Source organism: Chiloscyllium plagiosum, chromosome 19 (genome assembly GCF_004010195.1).
Source record: "Chiloscyllium plagiosum isolate BGI_BamShark_2017 chromosome 19, ASM401019v2, whole genome shotgun sequence".
Taxonomy (NCBI): Eukaryota; Metazoa; Chordata; class Chondrichthyes; order Orectolobiformes; family Hemiscylliidae; genus Chiloscyllium; species Chiloscyllium plagiosum.
The window spans coordinates 43,491,191-43,517,755 of NC_057728.1; the positions used below are offsets into that span (position 1 = coordinate 43,491,191).

Below are 26,565 nucleotides of genomic sequence, written 5' to 3' on the forward strand. Positions count from 1 at the left end.
TCTGTTCTGGTTTTAAACTTTCTGGACACCGTCCTGGTTGAAACAAACAGAATCAAATTAAAACAATTGATGATGGAGTCAAGAAAAGGGCCATCACAATCAGAATTGAAACCCTTTTGGACCCAGATAGAGCAGATCTCAGTAGGGGATGGCATACTATTATGGGGCGCAAGAGTGATGGTCGCTGCCAGATACTGGCTGAACACACCAGGCTCATCCAGGGTTTTCCAAAATGAAGATGCTGATGACAAGTATGTCTGGTAGCTAGGACTGGATGCTGGCATAGTGGCGCAGTGCCCAGAATGCCAACAAGGACAAAGATTACTGCCAGCAGCTCCCACGCATTCCTGGGAATGGCCAGGTAAACCACTGGACTTGATTACACGTCAACTATGCAGTTCGATTCATGGACTCTATGTTCTTAGTTATTGTGGACACCATAAAAACTGGCTGGATGTGCACAAAGTCCATTCATCAAACACGGGGATGACAACTGAAAAGCTGCGAGCACCTTTTGCGGTACACAGACTCTTGGAGGTGTTGGTCACAGTCAATGCAGGGAATTTGGGAAATACTCAAAGTCAAATGGCATTCAACATGTGACGACAGCTCCATACCATCCATCATCCAATGATCTGGCAGAAAGACCAGTCCAAACTTTGAAGACAGGCTTAAAGAAACAGCCTAGAGCTTCACTTGATACCAAACTGTCCTGGTTCCTGTTTGATTACAGGACCACCCTCACACAATTACAGGGATAGCTCCAGCAGAGTTGCTCATAGGGAAAAGACTTTGTACCAGGTCAATCTTGATCTTCTCGGACTTGGAGAGGAGGGTGAAATGGCATCAGGAACGCCAATGCTGGACACAAGACTCCTCTACGCAAGAGAGGAAGGTTATTTCAGGGAACAAAATTTGGTATCAAAACCAGGAAATGGCCCTGCATGGGTAAGAGGCATGTTCAACATGTGGTCAGGTACCATGACATACAAAGTTTGGGTAGAAAAAGTAGTAGAGACACACTCAGAATAAGAACCCGCTGCTGTATTTGACCTGAAGCTGTGGTTCTCTTTAAGTATCCCTCGTAGAGGTTTGTTGTCCATTACTATTACAAATTTTAAGTCAGTAAAGATATTAATGGAACTTTGTCACACCCAAGATGACTGCCAAACCTTCCTTCTCTACCTGGGCACACAACTACATGAAAACTGCAACCTTACAAACCGGGCAGGAGCAAAACACTCGGCCCCTCAGGACATCCAGCAAGGCTGTTAGAAACTGGGAGTTCTTCCCCTCCACCTAGCGTCGAAAAAAATCTGAGGACGAGATGGACAAGCAGATGATGCCGTAATCGCCTGAAGATGAGTTTCAGCCAAGACACTCCTGGTGCAAGTGGTAGGCTACGGTCTGGTACATGCCACCAATATCTGAGGCAGAGTCGGAGAATTTGGACCCAGTGCAAAAACGTCCCAGGAGAAGCTACAGGAAAAAGAACAGACCTATATCCCAGGACTTAGAGGGGAAGGGATATAATGATTGGAACAAGGTCTGCCAGGTGAATCTTATAGAATATAGATTGGAGCTGCTAATCAGTTCCTAGCTGACAAATATAAACAGAAGTGTTCCCCCAACCAATTCTATTTTGATTTAATCCCTACCTTCTCCCTTGACTTTCTTCATGTAAGCATACCCTTATTGGACTTTGCTTGTTACTGGTTCACTGGCAGAAAGTGAGGACTGCAGATGCTGGAGATCAGAGCTGAAAAATATGTTGCTGGAAAAGCGCAGAGGAGCAGGAGAATCGACGTTTCGGGCATAAGCCCTTCTTCAGGAATGAGGAAGGTGTGTCAAGCGTGCTAAGATAAAAGGTAGGGAGGAGGGACTTGGGGGAGGGGCGTTGGGAATGCGATAGGTGGAAGGAGATTAAGGTGAGGGTGATAGGCCGGAGAGGTCGGGAAGAAGATTGCAGGTCAAGAAGGCGGTGCTGAGTTCACTGGCACATGGCAGCTTTCCTGGTGGTGGAAATATTGAATAAAGGTTTTTATATATGGTGTCTTCATACTGCGTCACTGCACATATGCACACACAACATAGGTGTTGTGGGAGGAGAAAATAAGAACTACCGCTGTACAGTGTAGTAAAAATAAGAAAAACTAAATAAAAAGGAATGTCAGGGGTTCTGCTCATTTTAGGAGCCGGCTCTGTGTTAGCTGGGTCAGTATTATTTACTATGTACATGTAAATAAAGAGTGACTTGTGATGGAATACAGGCCTTCATGGAGTTATTTCAGATGGCAGATGAATCATAGTCATTTTAAATGGAAGTCTGCAGTATTCAGGCATGCTGCAGAGAAAAGATTCAAAGGAAGTGGTATAGATTAATGGTCATTCCAGAGAAATTGCTTCAACTAAAGAAATCACTTCAAAATCCAGTGATGCTGCAAAGGAAGGACGTCCTAAATCGAACACTCAAGAAGAGGAGGCAAGCAAGCCTAATGAAGAAAGCATAGGTGAAAATAGCAGGGGAAGTCCGTAGCAGAGAAGTGGCTGCAAGAATATGAATTCAAAACCAAATAAATTTTATGTGCTTTTGCTGTCTTGAAAGATAGTGGCACTTAAGACCACATACTGGAAACACAACATGAATTAACCAGCCCATGAAATAAGAGACTAATGCATGAGGCAATACCAAACACCAACACTGTAACTAAACTGGCTAGATCATAGTCAGAGATCAGTGAACACTATGTTTGGATGGTTAAAAATGCACCACACGATACCACTCAAATAATTTATGTTTACAGTCCCTCAGTGTGACAAGCATTGATAAGCAATGAGATTGCAATGAGAGTACATATGTCAATGCTTTCTGAAAAGATTTGCTCACAATACAATAGGGCATTAATGCATGGGAGGTGGAGTGTTATTCATCAGGATGGTGACATCAGTGGAGGCAGAGGACATGGACCCTGGGTAAACTGCAACAGGGTAGACTGTCACTGATGATGGGGTGGCTTTGGAGTCCTGTAAAGTGCTTACTGTCATTCATCATTCCTTTGACCATTAGCAAGCTATACAGAGTAGATTGTTGTTGCCAGAAGAAGTTTCAGATTAAGGGTCATGAGCCATCCTCACGGTTGATGGAACCATTGTTTCACTTAAATCAGGTCCCTCCAGCAGATACTGAGGTAGAGGAGGAAGAAATTAGACTTTTTAGTTCACTTCTCAGCTCAATTAATCTATTGTCATATCAGGACACTTCAATTTTATTCCATTGTATTCTCCATCAGTGCAAATAAACTCACATCAGTTGGTTTTGTTGTATATGTACAGATGAGGCATGACCTGCTGAACGTAACCGAGATGAACAGAAGGAAATAACAAAGGCAAAAACTGTTGTGGCCTCAGAGAAATGAGGAAAGGCCCAACCACACTCAGCTTCATGTAGATGAGGGACCTCAGGTACTATCAACAAAGCAGAAGTTTAAGGAGCAGCTTAAAATGTGTGAACATCTGTGAAGTTTCCATAGGCATTATATTCCCATCCACAAACATTGTAGATGTCCATCTATGCCATGAGTGGTGCCATGTTTCCACATGACATTGAGAGGGGACAACACTTCTGATGAGATAAATGGACTATAGAACTGTGTGAATGTAATGCTGCACACAGACCTCCACAGCATGGCATCTTTCTTGGTGATAAGTATGTGGGATGGTCCAGTTACTCATCTTCCTTTTGCAACGGGTGACTCAGGGGTGCAAGGGAACAAGTAGAAGAGCTGTGAAAGGGCAGGCTGAAAGCAACAATGGTCTCTTTCAAGGCACTTTAATCTTGGAAGATGGATCCTTAACTTCTCTGATGATAACAACAAACATCAATGCTGATCCAATGATTGTATCAATCCTGCACAGATACAGATGGCATTAATTTGTCAGGGTCATGCATCATAGGGTGCTAACCACAGCCATCTCATTAATAAGAACAAAAATAGGTTGATGGCGACCATCACACCAACTATAGGTGTAGGGAAAGTATACCATAAAATTTACAGTAAGTCAACATTTAAATGCATGGCAAGGTACTCGGTATTTCACTTGATGATAATTACTTGTTCAATGCAAAGGACTTTAATGTGCTGAAAATTAAAAGTCTTGTGATATAACTGATAATGACTTGTGAATATTGACAATGGCTACATGTGCTGGATACTGTGCAAAGGTGAATGCCTTACAATGCATGTTGACAGAAAACCTTGACATATGCTATGAAATTTATGATCGGACTTGACGAGGTAGATTCTGAGAGATTTCTCTTTAAGGATAATCTGGAACAAATTTCTTAGTAAGGCGCAGATTGTTTAAGACTGAGATGAGGGGAATTTTTTTAACGACCTGTGAACCTTTGGAATTCCCTACCCGAGACAGCTGAGGGCAGCAGGTGAGAAGTGAAGCCCTAGATCAGACACAATCATCTTGAATGGTAGCATAAGATTAACACATAATGTGGTCTGCTGTTCCTCCTACTTCTTAGAGAGTTGGTAAGGGTATCTTTTAAAAGGTCACCAAAACTGCCTCTGCAAGAGAACCTCTTGTTTCAATGGGACCTTACTCTGACCTCATGTAATGGATTTGCTGATCAGAGAGTTGTATAGTCTCCTTTCTACACATAATGTTGTCTGGTGCATGGGCACTACATTCCAGCTCCATTAATCATGTGACAACACCTTATAGTCATGTTCCTCTGTTCTCCACTCAGTGTCTTCCTCTGGTTCCAGCATTAGTTCTTACTACAGCATGAGGTTTTGTAATAGGTAACAGATAATAAACTTGTGGGATGTCTTTGAAGGCTTCTTTCAGATGTATTATGGCATTTAAACCTTCTCTGTAGGAGTTAAATAGACTGTTTACTGCCATTTGTACTTTTAGGACAGCAATTTCATTTATCCTGTGCTGTGGGATTGTGAGTTAGGAAACCCCATGTCCTTGAGGATACAGCCACATAGGCATTCATATGGAAGAATTTGAATTGGTTTAAGAAGGTATGAGTTGCTCTTGCTTCCCAGAAATTTGCAACATAACTGCATGATATGCTTATAGTAGTTACAGATGATTTGAACATTCAAGGAATGTTCACAAATACATCTAGTTGCACTGAGGGAGACTTGACAGCCATATGAATATAGTCAATTATCTCCAGCAACTAAGGAATTCCGGTCAAGGCCTTGAGGCCAACTTCCTTCTCAATTTCTGGCTTGATTGATCATCAACCTGATGTTTTGGTCAGCCTGACAGTACGTGGTTTTTAGTGATTAGACAATGATTGAGAGACACCAAATAATAATTCCTGGAAGAAATTGGATTAAAAAGGTGAATACCATACCCTTTTAAAGCTAAAGTCATTAGCTGTCTGTCATTTTCCAATGGCATCAACTCCTGCCCAAGCATGTCACATAGCTCCACCACCAACCTGGAGAGATGCATTTAATGTCGACATTGATGCTGGGACATTTCAATGAAGCTGAGTGTCTGACAGTATATTCTTTAGTGTTGGAACACCTTCTGAAACCATGAGGCTGCTCTGCTCTTTTGCAACCACGCATAATCCTTGTTCACTCCATTGGCTCCTTCAATTTCTTGGGCCCTGCAAAATGTTATCTTGATAGGAGGAAGGGGGGTGGGGTTTTAGAGTATTTCTTGAATGGTGAGAGACTGGAAAATATTGCTGTTCAAAGGGACCTAGACATTCTTGTTCATAAGTCAGTGAAAGCTAGCAAGCAGATGTAGCAAGCAATCCAGAAGGCAAGTGGTTTGCTAGCCTTAATTGCAGATGGATTTGAATACAGAAACAAAGAAGTCTTGCTTCAGTTGTATAGAACACTGGTTAGACAGTACCTAGAGTACCGAGTACCTTTCTGGTGCACTTTTCTAAAGAAGGATATACTTATTATAAAAAGGGTGCAATGGAGTTTAACCAGACTGATCCTTTGGATGGCGGGACTGACCTACGAGTCAAGATTAAGGAAAGTGGGCACATTTAGTTGAATGAAAGGCAATCTCATACAAATTTACAAAATTTTTAAAATAGACTAGCAAGTAGATGCAGAAAGGATGTTTCCTCTGGTTATGAGCGTTATTGCTGGGGGCAAATATCAGAATAAAATGTAAGCCATTTAGCACTGATATGAGGAGGAACATCTTCACTGAGACAGTGATAAAACCTTTGGAATTCCTTTTCCCAGGGGACTGTGGAAATTCAGTTAATAAGTAAGTTCAAAAACAAACTTGATAGATTTTTAGTTATTAGGGACAATAAGGGATAATTTGTATAGAGTGGGAATATGGAATTGAGTTAGATAATTAGCCATAACCCAGAATGACAAAACAGGTTTGAAGGCTGAATGGTCTATTCCTGTTCCCATGTTTCTATGTTTTTATACTATGTGACTGGATCTTTGTCACTCTGAAAATAATGCAATTTCAAGACTCCACCTGCCATCCTTAATTAGACTGGGAACCTGTCTCCATGACAATTAAAGCAGCAATCCAGACAAAATTTCAAACAGTGACTGCTTGGCATTAAGACAAAGGCTTGGCTCCTGTTTTTATTGCAAAAGTAAAAAATCAGCCAAAATCCTTCTCCAAATCACACACTATCCTAACTTGGAAATATCCCTCCTCTTCTCCAGTGTTTCTGGATGCTGAATTCCCTATACAGTTGCACTATGGGATTACTTACATTACAAGGGTGCAGCAGTTTAAGAATCACCAACACCTTCTCAGGGACAATTAGAGGCAGGCTGGTCAATGACATTGACATTTCATGAATACATTAAAAAATACATTTGTTCCCTGCAATATCCTAATGTTTGAACCACAGAGTATTCAAATGTGGCTTTCACATTCAATGAATGCAATTTTGAAATTATCCATTGATTTCTAAAACTGAAACTGGTTTTACTGTTGTTAAATGTGCAAAGAAAAATTATTGAAATATTAGATGCTACACAAATGACGTCTGCAATATCTTTGTAAGTACTGATAGATGATGTCTCAATAAACTAGCATATAAGTGGCCATAACAGATTTCACAGTTTAGGTTCAAAGGAAACATTACAAACAAATACAACTGCCTATTATCAATACCCATTTGATTCTACTGTTGGTGGTACAATATGTTGCTGCGATCACACGTTGGTAGCAGTGAAGCTTGGTTAGAGTCTATTGAATATAACTCAAAATTTGGTGACATTTCATGAAATTGTCCTCTAAGCCAGACGGTATGTGGTAAAATAAAGTCAAAATTAGTCTAACCGAAGAGAATTGTGTTTAAACTTGTTACCTCCTGGTTAGCAGCTGCCAATTCCTCTTCCAGTGTGGAAACCCTCTCCAGAGCAATTCGTAGGCGTTCCCTCACCTTCAGACAAAAGACAACAGATTTGTATAAATTGTAGGCATTTTCTTGTGCAAATGCATCGTAGTGCTACTTATTGAACTAATGTAGTTCAACATTATGGTTCCGTAAGTGATTAATTAGGTCCAATGTTACTGCTGAGTAAGTCATCCAAATTTCTCAGTTTAGTCCACTTTTGCCTCTGTCTTGGGTATCTTCTAATTCTGTACTGATGCATTCAGTACACTTCAGGTTCAGCTGTTTCTTTGTTAAACTAAGCACAATACTGCAATATTCCAACCTGGTAACGCAGCAATATTTAGTTTAAACTGTTGGGATTTAAACTAGCACTCAAATTTGTCAAGCATGTATCTAACCGAACGGCATTCAATGGAAAATATAACTTCTCCAATGCAAGTTTTTCCTTTATAAGTATTGAGAGTAAAAAAATTGAATTCAACTACCTAATTATGGTTATCTCATAACATGCAAATAGTATGGTAAGGATCAAGTTGTGAGGTTGACAATCAAACACTATTGGTTGGATTTTCACCACAGAGGCAGGAAAAAGGAACTGGGTCAAAAACATGCCTCTTGTAGTAAACTGAATAAAGTTGAGATTCCATGAGGTGTGAACCCTTAACTAATATGAAGATGTATTTCCTGTTCAAAAAGACTGTGTGACAGGAATGGAGATGGGTTAGAAGAAGTATGTCACTGATTTGGACTCCCATGGCAGCCATAACTGCTGATTGCTCTGAGAAAGAAGTTTTCAAATTATGCTGAAATTTTCCACAGCATGAAAACGAGTCACGATGTCAGTGAAGAGTTGGTTACCTAAATTCTGAAGCAGGGCTTCCTCTCTCTTCATTGATGCCAAACTGGATCTAATGTCAGAAACTGTGAAGGAGGGCAGTCTTGTCCAGAAAGGCCCGGTGCAAAACACTGAGAATATCACGGGGCATCTTCCCTCTGTCATTGTCCACTGTTTTCCTATATTTATACTGTATACTTGAGGACACTTTAAGCCATCTTCTGGAACTACGATTAACATCTCCATGATAAGTAAAATGGCATGAGATAGTCAAAGAGATGATGGATACTTTTCAGTGAGGTTAAGGTGACTGGCCAGATGAGCTTCCTTTCATTGTGCTAAATGACTGTATATTCCAAGCTGCATTTTACACGTATGTGTTAATATGTATCTCAAACTCCCTTTCATGCTACACTCCTCAACCTGGGTCAGAGGGACTCAGCTGAAATGTTGCTGAATCAGGAGATCCTTAATTAATTTATGTTCAATATCATCCTCCACTTTTATTTCGTCCTCCTCTCTCAAATCTTCTTCTTCCACTAATGAGCTCTCTTTTAAATTTTAAACTCCTTCTTTCAGGGCATGACTTTCCTTGAGGTCCACAGCTCTGTGAACAGCCTTCTCAGAAAAGATGCAGCCCAAAGTGACAGAGCATGACCTTTTTGGAGGGTGCCATCAGACCTGTCCAGATGCCATATCTTCAGAAGCTTGTACAATGGTTGTCCTACTGAGAAGGTGATATTGGCTAAATTGCCTCTATATCACTGTTTGAAGATTTCCAGAGAGATAAGTAGTCATGTCTTCAAAGGCTATTCCTTGTCCCCTAGGAACTGACCACACAATTTTGTCGTAATAATTTTGAGGCAGTGTTGAATGGTAGAGGATGCCAGGAAAGTGAGTGCATAAAGATAAGAAGCTGCTATAGTTGTCTTAGAATGCTGAGGAAATGGAAGCCCTTCCTGTTGATGAATCTGAGTAGGCAGTTACAAGGTACTGTGATGCCCACATTGATTGCACCTATATTGCATTGCATCTAAACAATAGAACCGAATGTTTTATGTCCCTGTGAGTATCTGATTTTTTTGGGCTACCAGTATTTTGAATTTCTCTCTTTTCATTTCTTACCTTTTCTTTCCTTTAATTCTCCTTTTTTTCTTTTAACTTTTAAGCAAAAGAGCAGAAGTTATTGGTCCATTGTCTTACATAACTGCAATGAATAATAATATGATACACAGATTCAAGATTTAGGGCATCAACAAACCAAAAAAAGTATTTTGCAAAATAGGTCAGGTATGCACTTATGACATTTCAGAAGGTATACAAATGCTATTTCATTTGGAAATGAGGTCCACTAGTTACAGCGTAAAAATATAGCCAATTATTGGTCTGTTTTCAAACTATTTTAAGACACACAGGCTATCAACCTGTTATTTTTACCTGTATTTTAGTTTTTGTAAATTATTTCATGAGCTGTGGGAAAAATTGCATAGGGTTTTCCCAATCTCCTGTCATAACTTTAACAGAAACCTTGGCAAAACATTGTTCTTCCATTGAGAACCTGCACAAAAAATGTGAGGCAATTGTTTCTAAATCTATTTACGAAATCATTCAAATGAATGCATCGAGAAGAACATTGTGTAAGGTATAGGACAACTGAAGTAGAAATAACCCTACACCTAACCCAATTAAGCAGCTACTTGCTGTATAAATTAAGCAAGATATACTCAAAAGATCTGGATGCTAAATCTAAAACTAAGAGAAAACTCTTTAATTTTAGCTTATAGGTCAGCTAAAACTGAACTACAATTGTCACTATGCTATGTCTTAATATAATGTAAGAGGCCATAGTCCACAGAGGACAAGAGGCATCTGTGTCCATTAGAGAAAGACAATTGATTATGTACAGCCTGAGGGTAACAACTACATAAATATAATGTGGACTGGGGTGGATGAAGTCAAAAATCACACGACACCAGGTTATAGTGCAACAGGTTTGTTTGAAACTGCAAGCTCTCGAAGTCCCCACTCCTTCCTCAGGCAGACATCAATATGTGGCAAGGTGAGAAGGTTGGGCTTCTGTGAGGTAACACTGCCTTATCAGTATGCGGATTGAAGCTACCCTGTTCATTTTATTCTTCACATCCTAGCCATTGAGCCAACAGAGTTAATCGATCCTGTCTTAACTTTAGACAAAGAAAAGCAATTATCAGTTTCTATGTGCTCATCATGTGTGTACAGCTCACAGTACTGTATAAGTATACGTGTGCATGAATAAAGTTAGAGAATTTTAAACTCACATCTCCTGGCTCCAATGCTTTGTGTTAGGGAGCAAAGAAATTTCTTCCCCTTAGAAAGTTCAGTAAGAAAACCTGGAGAGAGCAAGCATTTGCAGCAGATGCAAAAGCTACCTAGCACATAGGTAGATGGTTACGGTTATACAATGGTAATCAGCTCAGTAACAGAACATCACTGCAGGAGTTTTTCAAGGTAGTTTTATGCCTAACTACTTCATCAATGACCTTTCTTCCATCATAAAGTCAGTTCGGTGATGAATGGACAATATTAAACACCAATCTCGACTCTACAGGAAGGACATGACTGAACTGGAGAGGGAGCAAAGAGGGTAGTTGATTTAAAAGCTAAATGAGAGACCTTGTAGTAGTTCTGGATGTAGGTTTGCTTGCTGAACTGAGAGGTTCATTTCCAGATATTTCATCACCCTACTAGGTAACATCTTCAGTGGGCCTCAGGGGAAGCAGTGTACATGATTCCTGCTTTCTATTTATATATTTGGGTTTCTTTGGATTGGTGATTTTATTTCCTGTGGTGATGTCATTTCATGTTCTTTTTCTCAGGGGGTTGGTAGATGGGGTCTAACTCTATGTGTTTGTTGATAGAGTTCCGGTTGGAGTGGCATGCTTCTAGGAATTCTCGTGCGTGTCTCTGTTTGGCTTGTCCTAAGATGGATGTGTTGTCCCAGTCGAAGTGGTGTCCTTTCTCATCTGTATGTAAGGATACTAGTGAGAGAGGGTCAGGTTGTTTTGTGGCTAGTTGGTGTTAATTTTTCCTGGTGGTTAGTTTTCTGCCTGATTTTCCAATGTAGTGTTTGTTACAGTTCTTGCGCGGTATTTTTGGAAATAACATTAGTTTTGCTTGTTGCAAAATTCTATACTTTTAATTGTTAGCCTTGACAGAAATCATAACAGATGGTTTATAATTAGAATCAATATAGAATCATAGAATCCCTACAGTGCAGATATTCATCCCATACACCGACTTGCTGAAGAGCATTCCACTCTATCTCTGTAATTCCACACGTTCCCTGGTTAACCCACCTAGACTGCACACTATGGGGCAATATAGCATAGTCAATCCATTAATACTTCAATCAGTCCAAATCCTCTACAGTACAAGACCAAAATATTGTTGTTATTGAAAAATAATAATAAGGGGAAAGTGATGATATTGATACAGAATTGGATTAATTACAGGAAGCAGAAGGTGGTAATGGATTGATTTCTTTTCACCAAGTGTCAGTTTTGGATACATTACTCTTTTCAGTTATTATGAATACCATTTATAAACTAACATATCAGGAAGCATTATTAAGCTTGCTGATCATATAAAAGTTAGTAAACAAGGCAATGGTGATATTTGTAGACTTCAGAATAAAAGCCATAATGATTCAATAAGCAGAAACAGATAAGTAGCATACAATACAAAGCAGTGTGTGATAAATTTACTTTGGAAAAAACAATATGGAAATAGAACATACAATAAATAGTCATTTTGAAAAGTGCAGATGTTTCAATGTTTCTAAGCAAATTCTTAAAGTGACAGGGCCAGTTGTTAAACTTGATTAAAAGTACATATGCTGAAAATGTGTTGCTGGAAAAGCGCAGCAGGTCAGGCAGCATCCAAGGAACAGGAGAATCGACGTTTCGGGCATAAGAAGGGCTTATGCCCGAAACGTCGATTCTCCTGTTCTTTGGATGCTGCCTGACCTGCTGCGCTTTTCCAGCAACACATTTTCAGCTCCGATCTCCAGCATCTGCAGTCCTCACTTTCTCCTAAAAGTACATATGGGTTACCATAATTGTTAGGGAGGAGAATATGGACTGTTGCTCAAGAAGTTTGATACCATCCAGGACAAAGCAGACTGATTGATTAGCACTCCATCGACAATTTAAATATTCACTCCCTCCATCATGACACACATTGACAGCAGGTGTGTACCACCTACAAGATACATCACAGCAACACAACAAGGCACCCTAGACAGCATCTTTCAAAGCTTCAACTTCTACCACCTAGAAAGACAAGAGCAACAGATGCATGGGAATACCACCACTATCACCTGCAAATTCACCTTCAAACCACACACCAAACTGACTTGGAACAATTTTGCCAGTGTTTTACTGTTGCTAGCTTTAAACACTGAAATGTCCTCCTTAACATCACTATATATGTATGATGACAGCAGTGTTTCAAAAAGGCAGCTCACAACCACCTTCTCAAGGGCAACAAGGAATGGGCAATACATGTTAACTGAGCCAACAACACCCTCATTCCATGAAAGGAAAATTAAATGAAAGAACTCCAGTTATGAGAAGAGCTTTGAAAAGTTAAGATTTTTCTAGCAGGTTTTGAGAAGATTTGTAGCTCAGGTTAAGGTTCTGCCTGTAGGTTTGCTCGCTGAACTGGAAGGTTCATTTTCAGATGTTTTGTCACCATACTAGGTAACATCTTCAGTGAGCTTCTGGAAGAAGCGCTGCAGATGTTTCCTGCTTTCTATTTATATGTTTAGGTTTCCTTGGTTGGTGATTTCATTTCCTGCGGTCACGTCATTTCCTATGGTGATGTAATTTCCTGTTCTTTTTCTCAGGGGTTGGTTAAAGGGGTCCAAGTCAATGTGTTTGTTAATAGAGTTAAGGTTGGAATGCCATGCTTCTAAGAATTCTCATGTGTGCCTCTGTTTGGCTTGTCCTAGGATGGATGTGTTGTCCCAATCAAAGTGGTGTCCTTCCTTATCTATAAGCAAGGATACTAGTGAGAGAGGGTCATGTCATTTTGTGGCTCGTTGATATTCATGTATCCTGGTGGCTAGGTTCCTGCCTGTTTGTCCAATGTAGTGTTTGTTACGGTCCTTGCATGGTATTTTATAAGTGACATTAGTTTTACTTGTTGTCTGTATAGGGTCTTTCAGATTCATTCGCAGCTGTTTTAGTTTGTTGGTGGGTTTGTGGGCTACCATGATGCCAAGAGGTCTGAGGAACCATCCTGTGTGAGTCTGTCTGTGCCACAATGGTCACAATCTTACTAATAGCCCAGTACTACTTATTCATGCTACTCCTTCCAAAGTGAATCACTCACCTCACACTTTTCTGCATTAAACTCCATTTGCCACCTCTCAGCCCAGCTGTGCAGCTTATCTATGTCCATCTGTAACCTGCAACATCCTTCTGCACTGTCCACAACTCCACTGACTTTAGAGTCATCTGCATGTTTACAAACCATCCTGTTATGCCCTCATCCAGGTCATTTATGAAAATGACAAAGAGCAGCGGCCCCAAAACAGATCCTTGCAGTACACCACTAGTAACTGAACTCCAGGATGAACATTTCCCATCAACCACCACCCTCGGTCTTCTTACAGCTAGCCAATTGCTGATCCAAATCGCTAAATCACTCTTAGCCCCATGCCTCTGTATTTTCTGCACTAGCCTACCATGGGGAATCTTATTAAACACTTTTCTGAAATCCATATACATCACATCAATTGTTTTACCCTCATCCACCTGTTTGGTCCCCTTCTCAAAGAATTCAATAAGGTTTGCGAGGTACAACCTATCTTTCACAAAACTGTGTTGACTATCCCTAATCAAATTATTCCTTTCTAGATGATTATAAATCCTCTAGTGGTGTTCCGCAAGGATCTGTTTTGGGACCATTGCTGTTTGTCATTTTTATAAATGACCTGGAGGAGGGGCTAGAAGGTTGGGTGAGCAAGTTTGCAGATGATACGAAAGTCGGTGGAGTTGTTGACAGTGAGGAAGGATGTGTCAGGTTACAGTGGGATATAGATAAGCTACAGAGCTGGGCAGAAAGGTGGCAAATGGAGTTCAATGTAGCTAAGTGTGAGGTGATTCACTTTGGTAAGAGTAATGCGGCTGCATCTGGAGTATTGTGTGCAGTTTTTGTCGCCATACTATAGGAAGGATGTGGGGGCACTGGAACGGGTGCAGAGGAGGTTTACCGGGATGTTGCCTGGTATGGTAGGAAGTTCGTATGAGGAAAGGCTGAGGCACTTGGGGCTGTTTTCATTGGAGAAAAGAAGGTTTAGGGGTGACTTGATAGAGGTGTACAAGGTGATTAGGGGTTTAGATAGGGTTGACCATGAGAACCTTTTTCCATGTATGGAGTCAGCTATAAAGAGGGGCATACTTTAAATTAAGGGGTGGTAGGTTTACGACAGATGTTAGGGGTAGATTTTTTACTCAGCGAGTCGTGAGTTCATGGAATGCCCTGCCAGTAGCAGTGGTGGACTCTCCCTCTTTATGGGCATTTAAATGGGCATTGGATAGGCATATGGAGGATAGTGGGCTAGTGTAGGTTAGGTGGGCTTGGATCGGCGCAACATCGAGGGCCAAAGGGCCTGTACTGCGCTGTATTTTTTTCTATGTTTCTTTTCTTTCTTTCTCCTATAATCCTTTCCAACATTTTACCCATACTGAGATAAGGCTCACGGTCTATAATTACCAAGGTTGTCTCTACTCCCCTTCTTGAACAAGGGGACAACATTTGCTATCCTCCAGACTTCTGGCACTATTTCTGTAGACATGTATTCCTATGGAAGGGCATCTCCATTACATGATTCTATGAACCTGCACTATGAAGGATCTGCCAGATTTAAAATACGCTCTGCATCTCTGAAGGGGTACAGATTAGATCACCTCTCAGAAATTAGAGCTCTTTCTTAATACAAAAAAGTAGCAAAGTGGCAATCCGTGTGTGATTTTCACTTGTTCAAAATCTGGCTCAGTTTCTCTTAAAGAACCAGTACAGGCATGATAGCCCAAATATTCCCCTTCGGTGTGTATTTTTTTAATGATCTCATGACACCAGAAATCAAACCTAAGTGACACAAAAATTGACAAAATCATAACTGGAAATTTCTAAAAATCTTTGCAAACATTTCAAATTTACAAAAAATGGACTAAACAATATTACCAATTCAGTTCACTTTAAGAAGTTACTTTACTCTTAGTTAACTGAAACTGTAAATTGCAACAAACAGGATCATTAATATTGGCTGGTTGACAGTAACAGAATAATTTCAACTCTGCCGGAAGATTAGAACCTGGCATCACACAAATCTACTGCATAAGCCAAGAAAGCAAACTTCACAAATAAAATATGTGCAGTTCCAACTTGAATCTGGAAAGAAAGTGGCAGGAGATTAAATCAGCTGAAACTCAAAATTATACTGTTCAACAACAATGCATTTGATGTTCTGAAAGCTACATTCAGTCCACAAAGCTGTTATCTTATTCTGTAAGTGGTGGAAGAGATAACTCACTGCCAACGATCTAACTAAACAGTTGCATGGGTTAAGAATTTTAAAAAGAGAATTGTTCCTTCATGTGTTGGCTCTTGCAAAATCATAAATGATGCCTTTCTTCATGAAAAGACAAAAAGATATGCTAAAATCAGCACAGTTTCAAACCAACAACCACTTTATTTATGTATGATTCATATACTAAGACAAAATAATTTGCAGAGTGAGATCACCTTTATTATGTTCCTCAGTTATAAATATATTAAAATAAGACATATAACTCCTTCAGGATTGTGTCATCTTGCTTCTGAAGAAAACCGATCAGATCTTTAAAATACAATAAATCTCTGTTGGTAGGTCGTAATAATAACAACATATATTTATTATGTACCAGTAAAGAATGAAGCATCCCAAGTCACTTCACAAAAGCATTATGAAATAAAGGAAGTCTGAGCCATGTAAAAAGATACCAAGAGCTTGATTGAAGTGTTAAGTTTTAAGGAGTTAGATGAGATAGAGAGGCAGAGAGGAATAGGAAGAGTACTCAATAGCTTGGAATTGAAGCAATTAAAGACATGGCCATGTCAGCAGCACAGATATACCTCTATGGAGGTGATCACAGAGATAGATGGGGCAAGGTATTCAAAGAATTTTAATAGAGGAATGAGACTTTTAAGATCAAGGGTTGAAATCATATAGAGGTCTGAGAAATATAGCCGATTGTGTAACTTGAAAGGAATAAAATAGAAATTTATTTCACATGTACGTTTACATGAAAAATACAGTGAAAAGTTTTATAAGTCGCTCCACTGCAGTGCCTACATCAAAGACAGAGCTGGACAAGGAATTCAACAAGATCTATCTTGAAATTGAGAGCATTCACTCCATCTTTTATGCTTTAGATGAGAATGGGGGTCATTTCTCACCAGGCAGTTTCTTGCAGGCAGTATCTAGCAAGGCAGTATCAAGTTGCCAATTTAGGGAGATTGACTCTCATTAAATATTTCATGAAAATCCAACTTGTCTCATTCATATTCAGCTTCCCATCATACCAAGCTCGCTAAACAACCTTGACATCGAAAAATGTCAACGTGGAAGTCAGAGTAACTATCTGGAGACTCCAGTTTGTGCCTTGCTGTGGTGTGCCTCCATATTGCTCAGCACCAAATAGCATCTCAGGGCACGATCCATGGGCACTAGCCAGACACACCTCTCATTCATGGACAAAAGCATCCAACATTTGCCAACACTCCAGGACACCTCTTCAATATCTTTGCAGGAGGTTTAGGAAGCAGAGACTTGCATTGCAGTGTGCACTGGCAACTACGATTGAAAAGCTGCTGCAAGGGCACTTTGTAGGAAGATCTCATGGATTGGACCAGGCTGAATCTCAGTACTGCTGTTGCTCTCTCTATGCATTCATTCACTTAGTGACTATCTGTGAGTGAGTAACATCTATGCTTTACCTTGTCCTGTGTTGTTGTGCTAATTTTCACAACTAATCTTGGAGGAACCTCTTTGGGAGAGGCCACAGCACAGAAGCAGATAAGTCAATATTTTTAAGTGTGGTCTTACAGTAATTCCGCAGTGCGTAGAGTGGTATCTTTGTTAATTATATGTTTTAGTGAGATATGCTTCTTGATTAAGCTTAAAAAAGGCGTAAGCATTAAGTTGGCCTGGAACAGTGTTTTGTACAGGAATAAGATAGGGCTATTTTCTGGGTCTGTAGATTGAAGGAAGCAAAAATGGCCTTTAGTAGAGTGATACGCTCTTCTTGTCGGATGTGGGAGTTTAGGAAGAGTTTATGTGTTACTGAGGATTATATTTGCAATAAATGCCATTGGTTGCGAATCCTATCAGATCGAATGGATCGGTTGGAGAGACAGTTCGAGACAATGAGGAATTTACAAGAGCAAGGGGATGTGATGGATAGCAGTTACAGGGAGAAAAGTTGCAGATACAATCACATAGGTGGATTAACTCCAGGAAAAGTAAGAGAGGTAGGCAGGCAGTGCAGCAGTCTTCTATGGCTATCCCCATTTCAAACAAGTATGCTGTTTTGGAAAATGTAGGGGGTAATGGATTTTCAGGTGAATGTAACATGAACAGCCAAGTTTCTGGTATTGAGACTGGCTCTAATGCAATGAGGAGTATGTCGGATTCCAAGAGATCAATTGTGTTAAGGGACTCTCGAGTCTGAGGCACAGACAGACGTTTCTGTGGTCAGCAGTGAAAAATCAAGTGTGCTGTCTCCCTGGTGCCAGGATCAAGGATGTCTCAGAGAGGGTGCGGAATGTTCTCAAGGGGGAGAGGAACCAGCAGGAGTTCATCGTACACATTGGAATCAATGACATAGGAAGGGAAAAGGATGAGATTCTGAGGGGAGAAGAAAGCGAATAAGGCAGTAATATCTGGATTATTCCTGGTGCTGTGAGCTAGTGAGGGTAGGAATAGGAGGATAGAACAGACTACCGCATGGCTGAGGAGCTGGTGTATAGGAGAAGGATTCATATTTTTTGGATCATTGGAATCATTTCTGGGGTAGAAGCGACCTGTACAAGAAGGATGGATTGGAAGGGGACTAATATACTGACAGGGAGATTTGCTGGAGCTGCTCAGGAGGATTTAAACTATTATTGTGGGGGGTGGGACCCAGAGAGATAGTGAGGAAAGAGATCAATCTGAGACTGGTACAGTTGATAAAAGAAGCGAGTCAAACAGTCAGGGCAGCAGGGACAAAGCAGAGAACAAGGTAGGACTGATGGATTAAACTGCATTTATTTCAATGCAAGAGGCCTAACAGGAAAGGCTGATGAACTCAGGGAATGGTTAGGAACATGGGACTAGTATATGATTGCAATTACAGAAACGTGGCTCAGGGATGGACAGGACTGGCACTTAATGTTCCAGGATACAAATGCTACAGGAAGGACAGAAAGGGAGGCAAGAGATGAGGGGGTGTGGTATTTTTGATGCGGAGTAGCATTACAGTTGTAGTGAGGGAGTATATTCTTGGAAATACATCCAGGGAAGTTTTTTGGGTGGACCGGAGAAATAAGAAAGGGATGATCACCTTATTGGTATTGTAATATTGATCCCCAATAGTCAGCGGGAAATAGAGAAACAAATTTGTAAGGAGATTTCAGTTATCTGTAAGAATAATAAGGTGGTTATGGTAGGGGATTTTAACTTTCCAAACATATACTGGGACTGTCAGTGTTAAGGGTTTAGAAGAAGAGGAAGTTGTTCAGTGTGTAAATTTTCTGACTCAATATGTGGATGTATCTATTAAAGAAGGTGCAAAACTTGACCTACTCTTGGGAAATAAGGCAGGGCAGGTGACTGAGATGTCAGTGGGGGAGCACTTTGGGGCCAGTGACCATAATTCTATTAGTTTTAAAATAGTGATGGAAAAGGATAGACCAGATCTAAAAGTTGAAGTTCTAAATTGGAGAAAGGCTAATTTTGACGGCATTAGGCAAGAACTTTCAAAAGCTGATTGGGGACAGATGTTCGCAGGTAAAGGGACAGCCAGAAAATATGAAGCCTTCAGAAATGAGATAATGAGAGTTCAGAGAAAGTATATCCCTGTTAGGGTGAAAGGAAAGGCTGATAGGTGTAGGGAATGCTGGATGGCTAAAGAAATTGAGGGTTTGGTTAAGAAAAAGGAAGCATATGTCAGGTATAGAAATTCATTGAGGCACCTGTCAGCTATGGGGTCTCAGCACAATAAGTCAAGAGCACTGCCTTATATCAATCCAGAAGATTAGCTACAGTCAGATGAACTCAGTCAAGGATCTGTGTTTTTGCAGTCCAGAGAATGGGTCAGAGTGACTCCGGTGGCCGCATAGTGGTCAGTCTGGGGAATTGGACTAATAGTGTCAGGGAATTGTACAGCCATTTTCACAGGTTTGAGCACTTCTCCTTTGACGCTGTCGGGTTAAGTCAATCGAGCGGTTTGGCAATGGTCAATTTGTCAGATCTGACCTCAGAAACTTCACTGTAAGAACAGTCATTCTCAGATACAAGGCTGTGCAGCCGCTCAAGGGTTCAGTACATGTCAATTGGCATGATAACACATTAGCTTCTGTTTCATAGAATAGAATCAGAGAATCCCTACAACACAGAAGGAGGCCGTTCAGCCCACTAAGTCCACACTAACCTGCTCACCAACCCTCTAAGAACATGCAATCTCAGATGTGTGGCTGTGCAGCCGCTCAAAGGTTCAATATATTGGAATCACTGAGAGTTTCCAGTAAAAGATGTCATGCACAGACTTTAGAGATCTGCATAGCAGAAAAAATAATTAGTGGCAATGTTCATGAGGGGGAAAAGGGGGCATTTTCAATGGAATGAGACTTGTGGCCTATTCTTTGTGATTCAGGACTCCAGGCAGGGGGGATGATGGGAATCACAACATTCGACTGCTCATCCTCTGCGTAGGGAGAATCCTGGCCCTCACAGGAAAAAGCTGGACTGCTCCTGCAGGGATGCTGGGTCATCCATGACATGGCATAAGAGCGAGTATTCTTCATTCCACTGCAGCTCTCAAAGTGATTTGATTGGCAGTCTAACTCACTGCACATGACCTTTAACCATTGGTTGTGAGGGCCACTTTTTTTTGCCTTGCAGGTACTGGCAGAATGACAACCATCTTAGTGGTGAAATAGCCAGCTCTGGCAGAAATCACCTCCTCAACCTCTGAGGCCAATAAAACCAAGACCTCAAAGGAAGCATTGACATGGTTTTCTCCTGTACTTCCCATCAGGTCAGATTCTGACACCTTGGTACAAATGTTAGACTTAGAAAGTTCGAGAGTATGTTCTTTTCAACACCTTACTGCAACACCTGCATGGCTAATTAACGAAAAAATGCTCCAGAATACTGGCATTTGGAGGGCTGCTGAACACCAGTCATCTGCTCAACCCAGGCAAGAGAGGTCACTGTGGTGTTGGCAATCAGGGACTTTGTTCTGCACAGGGATAAACAGCAGTGGTAGAAAACTATGTGGGATATAATGGCCCTCATTACCCAGAGACTGCAGGAGTGCACTGAGTTATGTGACTGTCGTCTGCCTTGATGAACAAAATAGCATGGTGACAAGAGGACTGCGATATCATCCACTGTTCCCTTACTTGAAACCAGAGTGTTCCTGACCATGGATGAATCATCCTCCCACACAACCCCTCTTTCTATTCATGCTTCACTATATTCACCCTTGCAGATATTGTTCTGCTCCCTTCATTCTGTACTGACTAATGTGGCAACCTCAGACTGGGTTTGGTGGCATAGCTTCTTCTGCTGATCGTCTGGGGACAGATCTCCTCTGCTTTGTACCATTCCATCAAATGGGACCTCCAGGATCTTGTTGGAGAACTGCGGGTGTTACCTTCCCCTCTTCTGAAATCTTCTGATTCCATCCTTAGCTGGGTATGGCAGCTTAAGTATGCCAGTGCTCATCTGGACACAGAAGCTTTTAAAGTCTTACGTTTGTGGTCAGCAAAGTTTTGGAAAGAATTCTGAGGGATATGATTTATGACTATTTGGCAAAGTATGGCAGTCAGGATGGCTTTGTGAGGGACAGGTCATACCTCACAAATCTTACTGAGTTCTTTGAGGAGGTGACAAGACAGGTTGACAAAGGTCGACAGTGGATGTGATGTATATGGACTTCAGCAAGACACTTGATAAGGTTCCCCATGGTAGGCTCATTCATAAAGTCGGGAAATATGTGGTACAGGGAGATTTGGCTATCTGGATTCAGGATTGGTTGGCTGACAGAAGGCAAAGAGTGGTTATAGATGGAAAGTATTCTGCCTGGAGGTCAGTGTTGAGTGGGGTCCCGTAGGGCTCTGTTGTTGGGCCTCTGCTCTTTGTAGTTTTTACAAATGACTTGGATGAGGAGGTTGAGGGGTGTGTTAGTAAATTTGCAGATGACACAAAGGTTGGAGGTGACGCCGATAGTATCAAGGGCTATTGCAGGCTGCAGCGCGACATAGACAGGATGCAGAGTTGGGCTGAGAAATGGCAATGGAGTTCAACCTGGATAAATGCGAAGTGATGCATTTTGGAAGGTTAAACTCGAATGCTGAATATAGGATTTAAGACAGGATTCTTGGTAGTGTGGAGGAACAGAGGGATCTGGGTGTTCAAGTACATGGATCCTTCAAAGTTGCCACCCAAGTGGATAGGGTTGTTAAGAAAGCATATGGTGTTTTGGCTTTCATTAACAGGGGGATCGAGTTTAAGAGCCGTGAAGTTTTGCTACAGCTCTACAAGTCCTTGGTGAGACCACACTTGGAATACTGTGTCCAGTTCTGGTCGCCCTACGATATCAAAGATACAGATGCTTTGGAGAGGGTGCAAAGAAGGTTTACCTGATGCTTCGGGACTGGAGGGATTGCCTTATGAAGAAAGGTTGAATAAGCTTGGACTTTTCTCTCTGGAGAGGAGGAAGAGAGGAGACCTGATCGAGGTATATAAGATAATGAGAGGAATGGATAGAGTCAATAGCCAGATATTTTTCCCCAGGGCAGGATTGACTGGTACGAGGCGTCATTGTTTTAAGATATTAGGAGAAAGGTATAGAGGAGACGTCAGAGGTAGGTTCTTTATGTGGAGAGTTGTGAGTGCATGGAATGCATTGCCAGTGGTGGCATTGGAAGCAGAGACATTAGGGACATTTAAGCGACTGCTGGACATGCCCACAGATAGCAGTGAGTTGAGGGGTGTATAGGTTAAGTTATTTTATTTTACATTAGGATTAATCCTTGGCTCAACATCGTGGGCCAAAGGACCTGTTCTGTGCTGTATTTTTCTATGTTCTAAATACGCAAGGTACCAGAGTTGCTGGTCTTTTGGAGGATATCTGGTGAGTGGGCAAGTTGTTCCAGGAATGACACGTGGTAAGATGTGGCTAGAATCAGATGTAAGCAACACTGTAGAGACAAGTTTGTAAATAATGAGGTGTGTTGGTAACATATCATGAGAAAGCTCCCCAGTCCTCATGAGAAGAATCCCTCCGAAACTTGGGAAACCTGCATTTAGCCAAAAAAATGAAAGAGTCAGCTCAACATGTTCGTTAAATAGGTACAAAGATGATAGGAAACAGGATTGTTTGCAAGATACAGGCAGCAGAGTTTTGGATGACCTCATATTTAGAGAGGACTCAGTCTGGTAGACCAGCCAGGAGTGCATTGGAATATTCAAGTGAAGAGATAATAAAGTCACTAATAAGGGTTTTAGCAACAGTTTAAATGAAGTACAAGGAAGTTAAACAGCAGAAGTGAAATAGATAATCTTAGCAATGACCCAAATATGTGGTCAGAAATTCATCTCACAAAAATGGCTTAATTTTGGACTATTACCAGGGAGAGGGTTGGATTCAAAAGCTAGGGAACAGAATTTGGAGCAGATACCAAAAAATATGGCTTCATTCCAAAATGTATGATTAATAAGCTTGTCAATGATCTGAACAATAGCCATAGGGGTGATAATATAGAAAATAATCTGTAGACCCATAGGAAGCTATCAATGAATCAATCAGATGGATGGAACAGTGGCAAATAGAATTCAATCTGAGGAAGACTGACACGGTGCATTTGGGAAATGTTAACAAGGCAGTATCAGACATAATAAATGGTATAATACTGAGGAATATAGTGGAACATAGGGACATTGGATTAGAAGTTTATAGACCCTGAAGGTAGATAAGAAGATAAAATGGTCACTAAGGAATATGAGATATTAGCATCTATTAATTGAGAAATTAATTGAATATAAGAAGTGGGAAGTTATGTGTAATTGTATTATGCAGCGGCCATGTCACAGTTGGAGTACAGTGAGCAATATTGTGATTGCACAAAAGAGATGCACATGCACAGATGATATCAGAGGAAAGAGTTTAGTTATAAGATAGGATTTGGTAGGCTAGAGTTGTATTTTTGGAGCTGGTGGTTTAGATGAGACTAACAGTAGTTTAAAAAACTATGTGGGGTATGGATTGAATAGGAAGATCCCAGTTCCCTGTTTGACAGTCCACAACGAGGAGGCAGAGATTTAAGGGGAAGAGGTTAGAGGCTGAGAGGGGATTCAAGGGGATCTATTTTCACCCAGATGGTAGTGGGACTTTTAACTCAATGCATAAACAGGTGATAATGGCAGGACCATATCAGTTAAAAAAAACTACTTGATTATACATTTGATTTGCCATAACCCAGAAGGTTATTGACCAAGAGCTGAAAATTAGGGTGAAGTTGGATGACTACTTGTCATCAGAATTGATATGATGGATGAAATAGCTTCACTTCATGCTGTAAATCTCTGTGGTTTCATGATTAAACAATTGATTAATGTACCATTGTTGAACCTGATTAATTTGCATCTATTTATAGGATAGCAATTGGGTGGCCTAAGCAATGGGTAGAGAATATGTTCTTCAGTTACTTTCCAAGTAGTTAAGAGGAAAGCTATTCTGTATAGCTCAGTAATCCTTAATCTCATTAAGCTCTACATAGTCATAGCGTCATAGAGATGTACAGCATGGAAGAGCTTTTGGTCCAACTTGTCCACACCAACCAGATATCCTAAACTAGCCTACTCATAGTTGCCAGCACTTAGTCCATATCCCTCTAAAACCTTCCTATTCATATACACATCCAGATGTCTTTTAAAAGTTGTAATTGCACCATTTCCTCTGGCAGCTCATTCCATACACACACCCGCATCTGTATGAACAAGTTTCCCCTTAAGTCCCTTTTAATTCTTTCTCCTCTCACCCGAAACCTATGCCCCCTAGTTCTGGACTCCCCCACCCCATGAAAGAGGCTTTGTCTATTTATCCTATCCATGCAACTCATGATTTTATAAACCTCTATAAGTTCACCCTTCAGCCTGAGCACCAGGGAAAACAGCCCCAGTTTATTCAGCCTCTCCTTATCGATCAAACCCTCCAACCCTGGCAACATCCTTGTAATCTTTTCTGAACCCTTTCAAGTTTCACAACGTCCTTCTGAGAGCATGGAGACCAGAATTGCACATAATATTCCAAACATGGCCTAACCAATGTCCAGTACAGAGGCAAAATGACCTCTCAACTTCTATATTCAATGCACAGACCAATAAAGGAAAACATACCAAACGCCTTCTTCACTATTCTATGTCTGCGACTCTACTTTCAAGGAACTATGAACCTGCACTCCAAGTTCTCTTTGTTCAGCAACACTCACTAGGACCTTACCCATGAAGTGTATAAGTCCTGTTAAGATTTGCTTTCCCAAAATGCACCACCTTGTGTTTATCTAAATTAAACTCCATCTGCCACTCCTCAGACCATCTGATCAAGATCCGCTGTACTCTGAGGTAACCTTCTTCACTGTCCACTACAGCTCCAATTTTGGTGTCATCAGCAAACTTATTAACTATACCTCTTAAGCTCACATCATTATCATTTATATAAATGATGAAAAGTAGTGGAGCCAGCACAGATCCTTGTGGCACTCCACTGGTCACAGGCCTCCAGTCTGAAAAACAACCCTCCACCACAACCCTCTGTCTTCTATCTTCGAGCCAGTTCTGTATCCAAATGGCTAGTTCTCCCTGTATTCCTTGAGATCGAACCTTGCTAACCAGTCTCCCACAGGAACCTAATCGAATGCCTTTCTGAAGTTCATATAGATCACATCTGCCTTACTGAAGTCCATATACATCATGTCTACTGCTTTGCCCTCATCAATCCTCTTTGTTACTTCTTCAAAAAAACTCAATCAAGTTTTTGAGACATGATTTCCCATGTATAAAGCCATGTTGACTATCCCTAATCAGTCCTTGCCTTTCCAAATACATGTATACCCTGTCCCTCAGGATTCCCTCCAATAGCTTGCCCACTACCGATGTCAGGCTCATCAGTTTACAGTTCTCTGGCTTTTCTTTACCACCTTTCTTAAACGGTGGCACCACATTAGCCAACCTCCAGTCTTCCGGCACCTCACCTGTGACTATCGATGATACAATATCTCAGCAAGGGACTCAGCAATCACATTCCTAGCTTCCCACAGAGTTCAGGGTACACCTGATCAGGTCCTGGGGATTTATCCACCTTTACGCATTTTAAGACATCCAGCACCTCCGACTCTGTAATATGGACATTTTTCAAGATGTCACCATTTGTTTACTCATGTTCTTTATCTTCCATGTCCTTCTCTACAGTAAACACTGATGCAAAATATTCATTTAGTATCTTCCCCATTTCATGTGGTTACACACATGGGCTGTCTTGCTGATCTTTGAGGGGCCCTATTCTCTCCCTAGTTACCCTTTTGTGCTTAATGCATGTTTGGTTCTTTGATCAGTGTTTGGGTCGGAGGCCAAGCTTGGTAAAACAGGAAGTGCAGGACTTAATACATGAACTAGCAGCAGGCATGCTTTAGGAATGAAGTATTAACCTTGGAAGTTACTCTAGATGGCTATACATTCTAAACATTCAAATTCGAGGAAAGGTGACAGCATTACACCAAGGAGCATGGTAAAACTGAAATCAACAGGAGTCAAAGGAAAGATTTTCAAGTGCATAGAGTCATATCTGATCCAAAGGATTTACAGTCAGTAATGGAGCTGAAAAACATGTTGTTGGAAAAGCGCAGCAGGTCAGGCAGCATCCAAGGAGCAGGAGAATCTACGTTTCGGTCATAAGCCCTTCTTCAGGAATGAGGAAGGTGTGCCAAGCAGGCTAAGATAATAGGTAGGGAGGAGGGACTTGGGGGAAGGGCGTTGGGAATGCGATAGGTGGAAGGAGGTTAAGGT

General features: G+C 41.0%; 1 protein-coding gene across 9 annotated transcripts in view; it reads right to left on the reverse strand.

The window, feature by feature from the left end:
• ppfia2 (PTPRF interacting protein alpha 2) overlaps positions 1 to 26,565 on the reverse strand; it is a 540,387-nt gene that overhangs the window by 281,534 nt on the left and 232,288 nt on the right. For 8 of the 9 annotated variants that reach the window (XR_006314523.1, XR_006314525.1, XR_006314524.1 and 5 more), the window contains one exon: positions 7,343 to 7,417. The exons of the other annotated variant lie outside the window; for it this stretch is intronic. Coding sequence is in view for 5 of the 8 variants with exons in the window: in XM_043709676.1 (XP_043565611.1) it covers positions 7,343 to 7,417 (75 nt within the window). In the remaining 3 variants the exon portion in view is untranslated. The remainder of the gene's footprint in view (positions 1 to 7,342; positions 7,418 to 26,565) is intronic. 9 annotated transcript variants of the gene reach the window in all.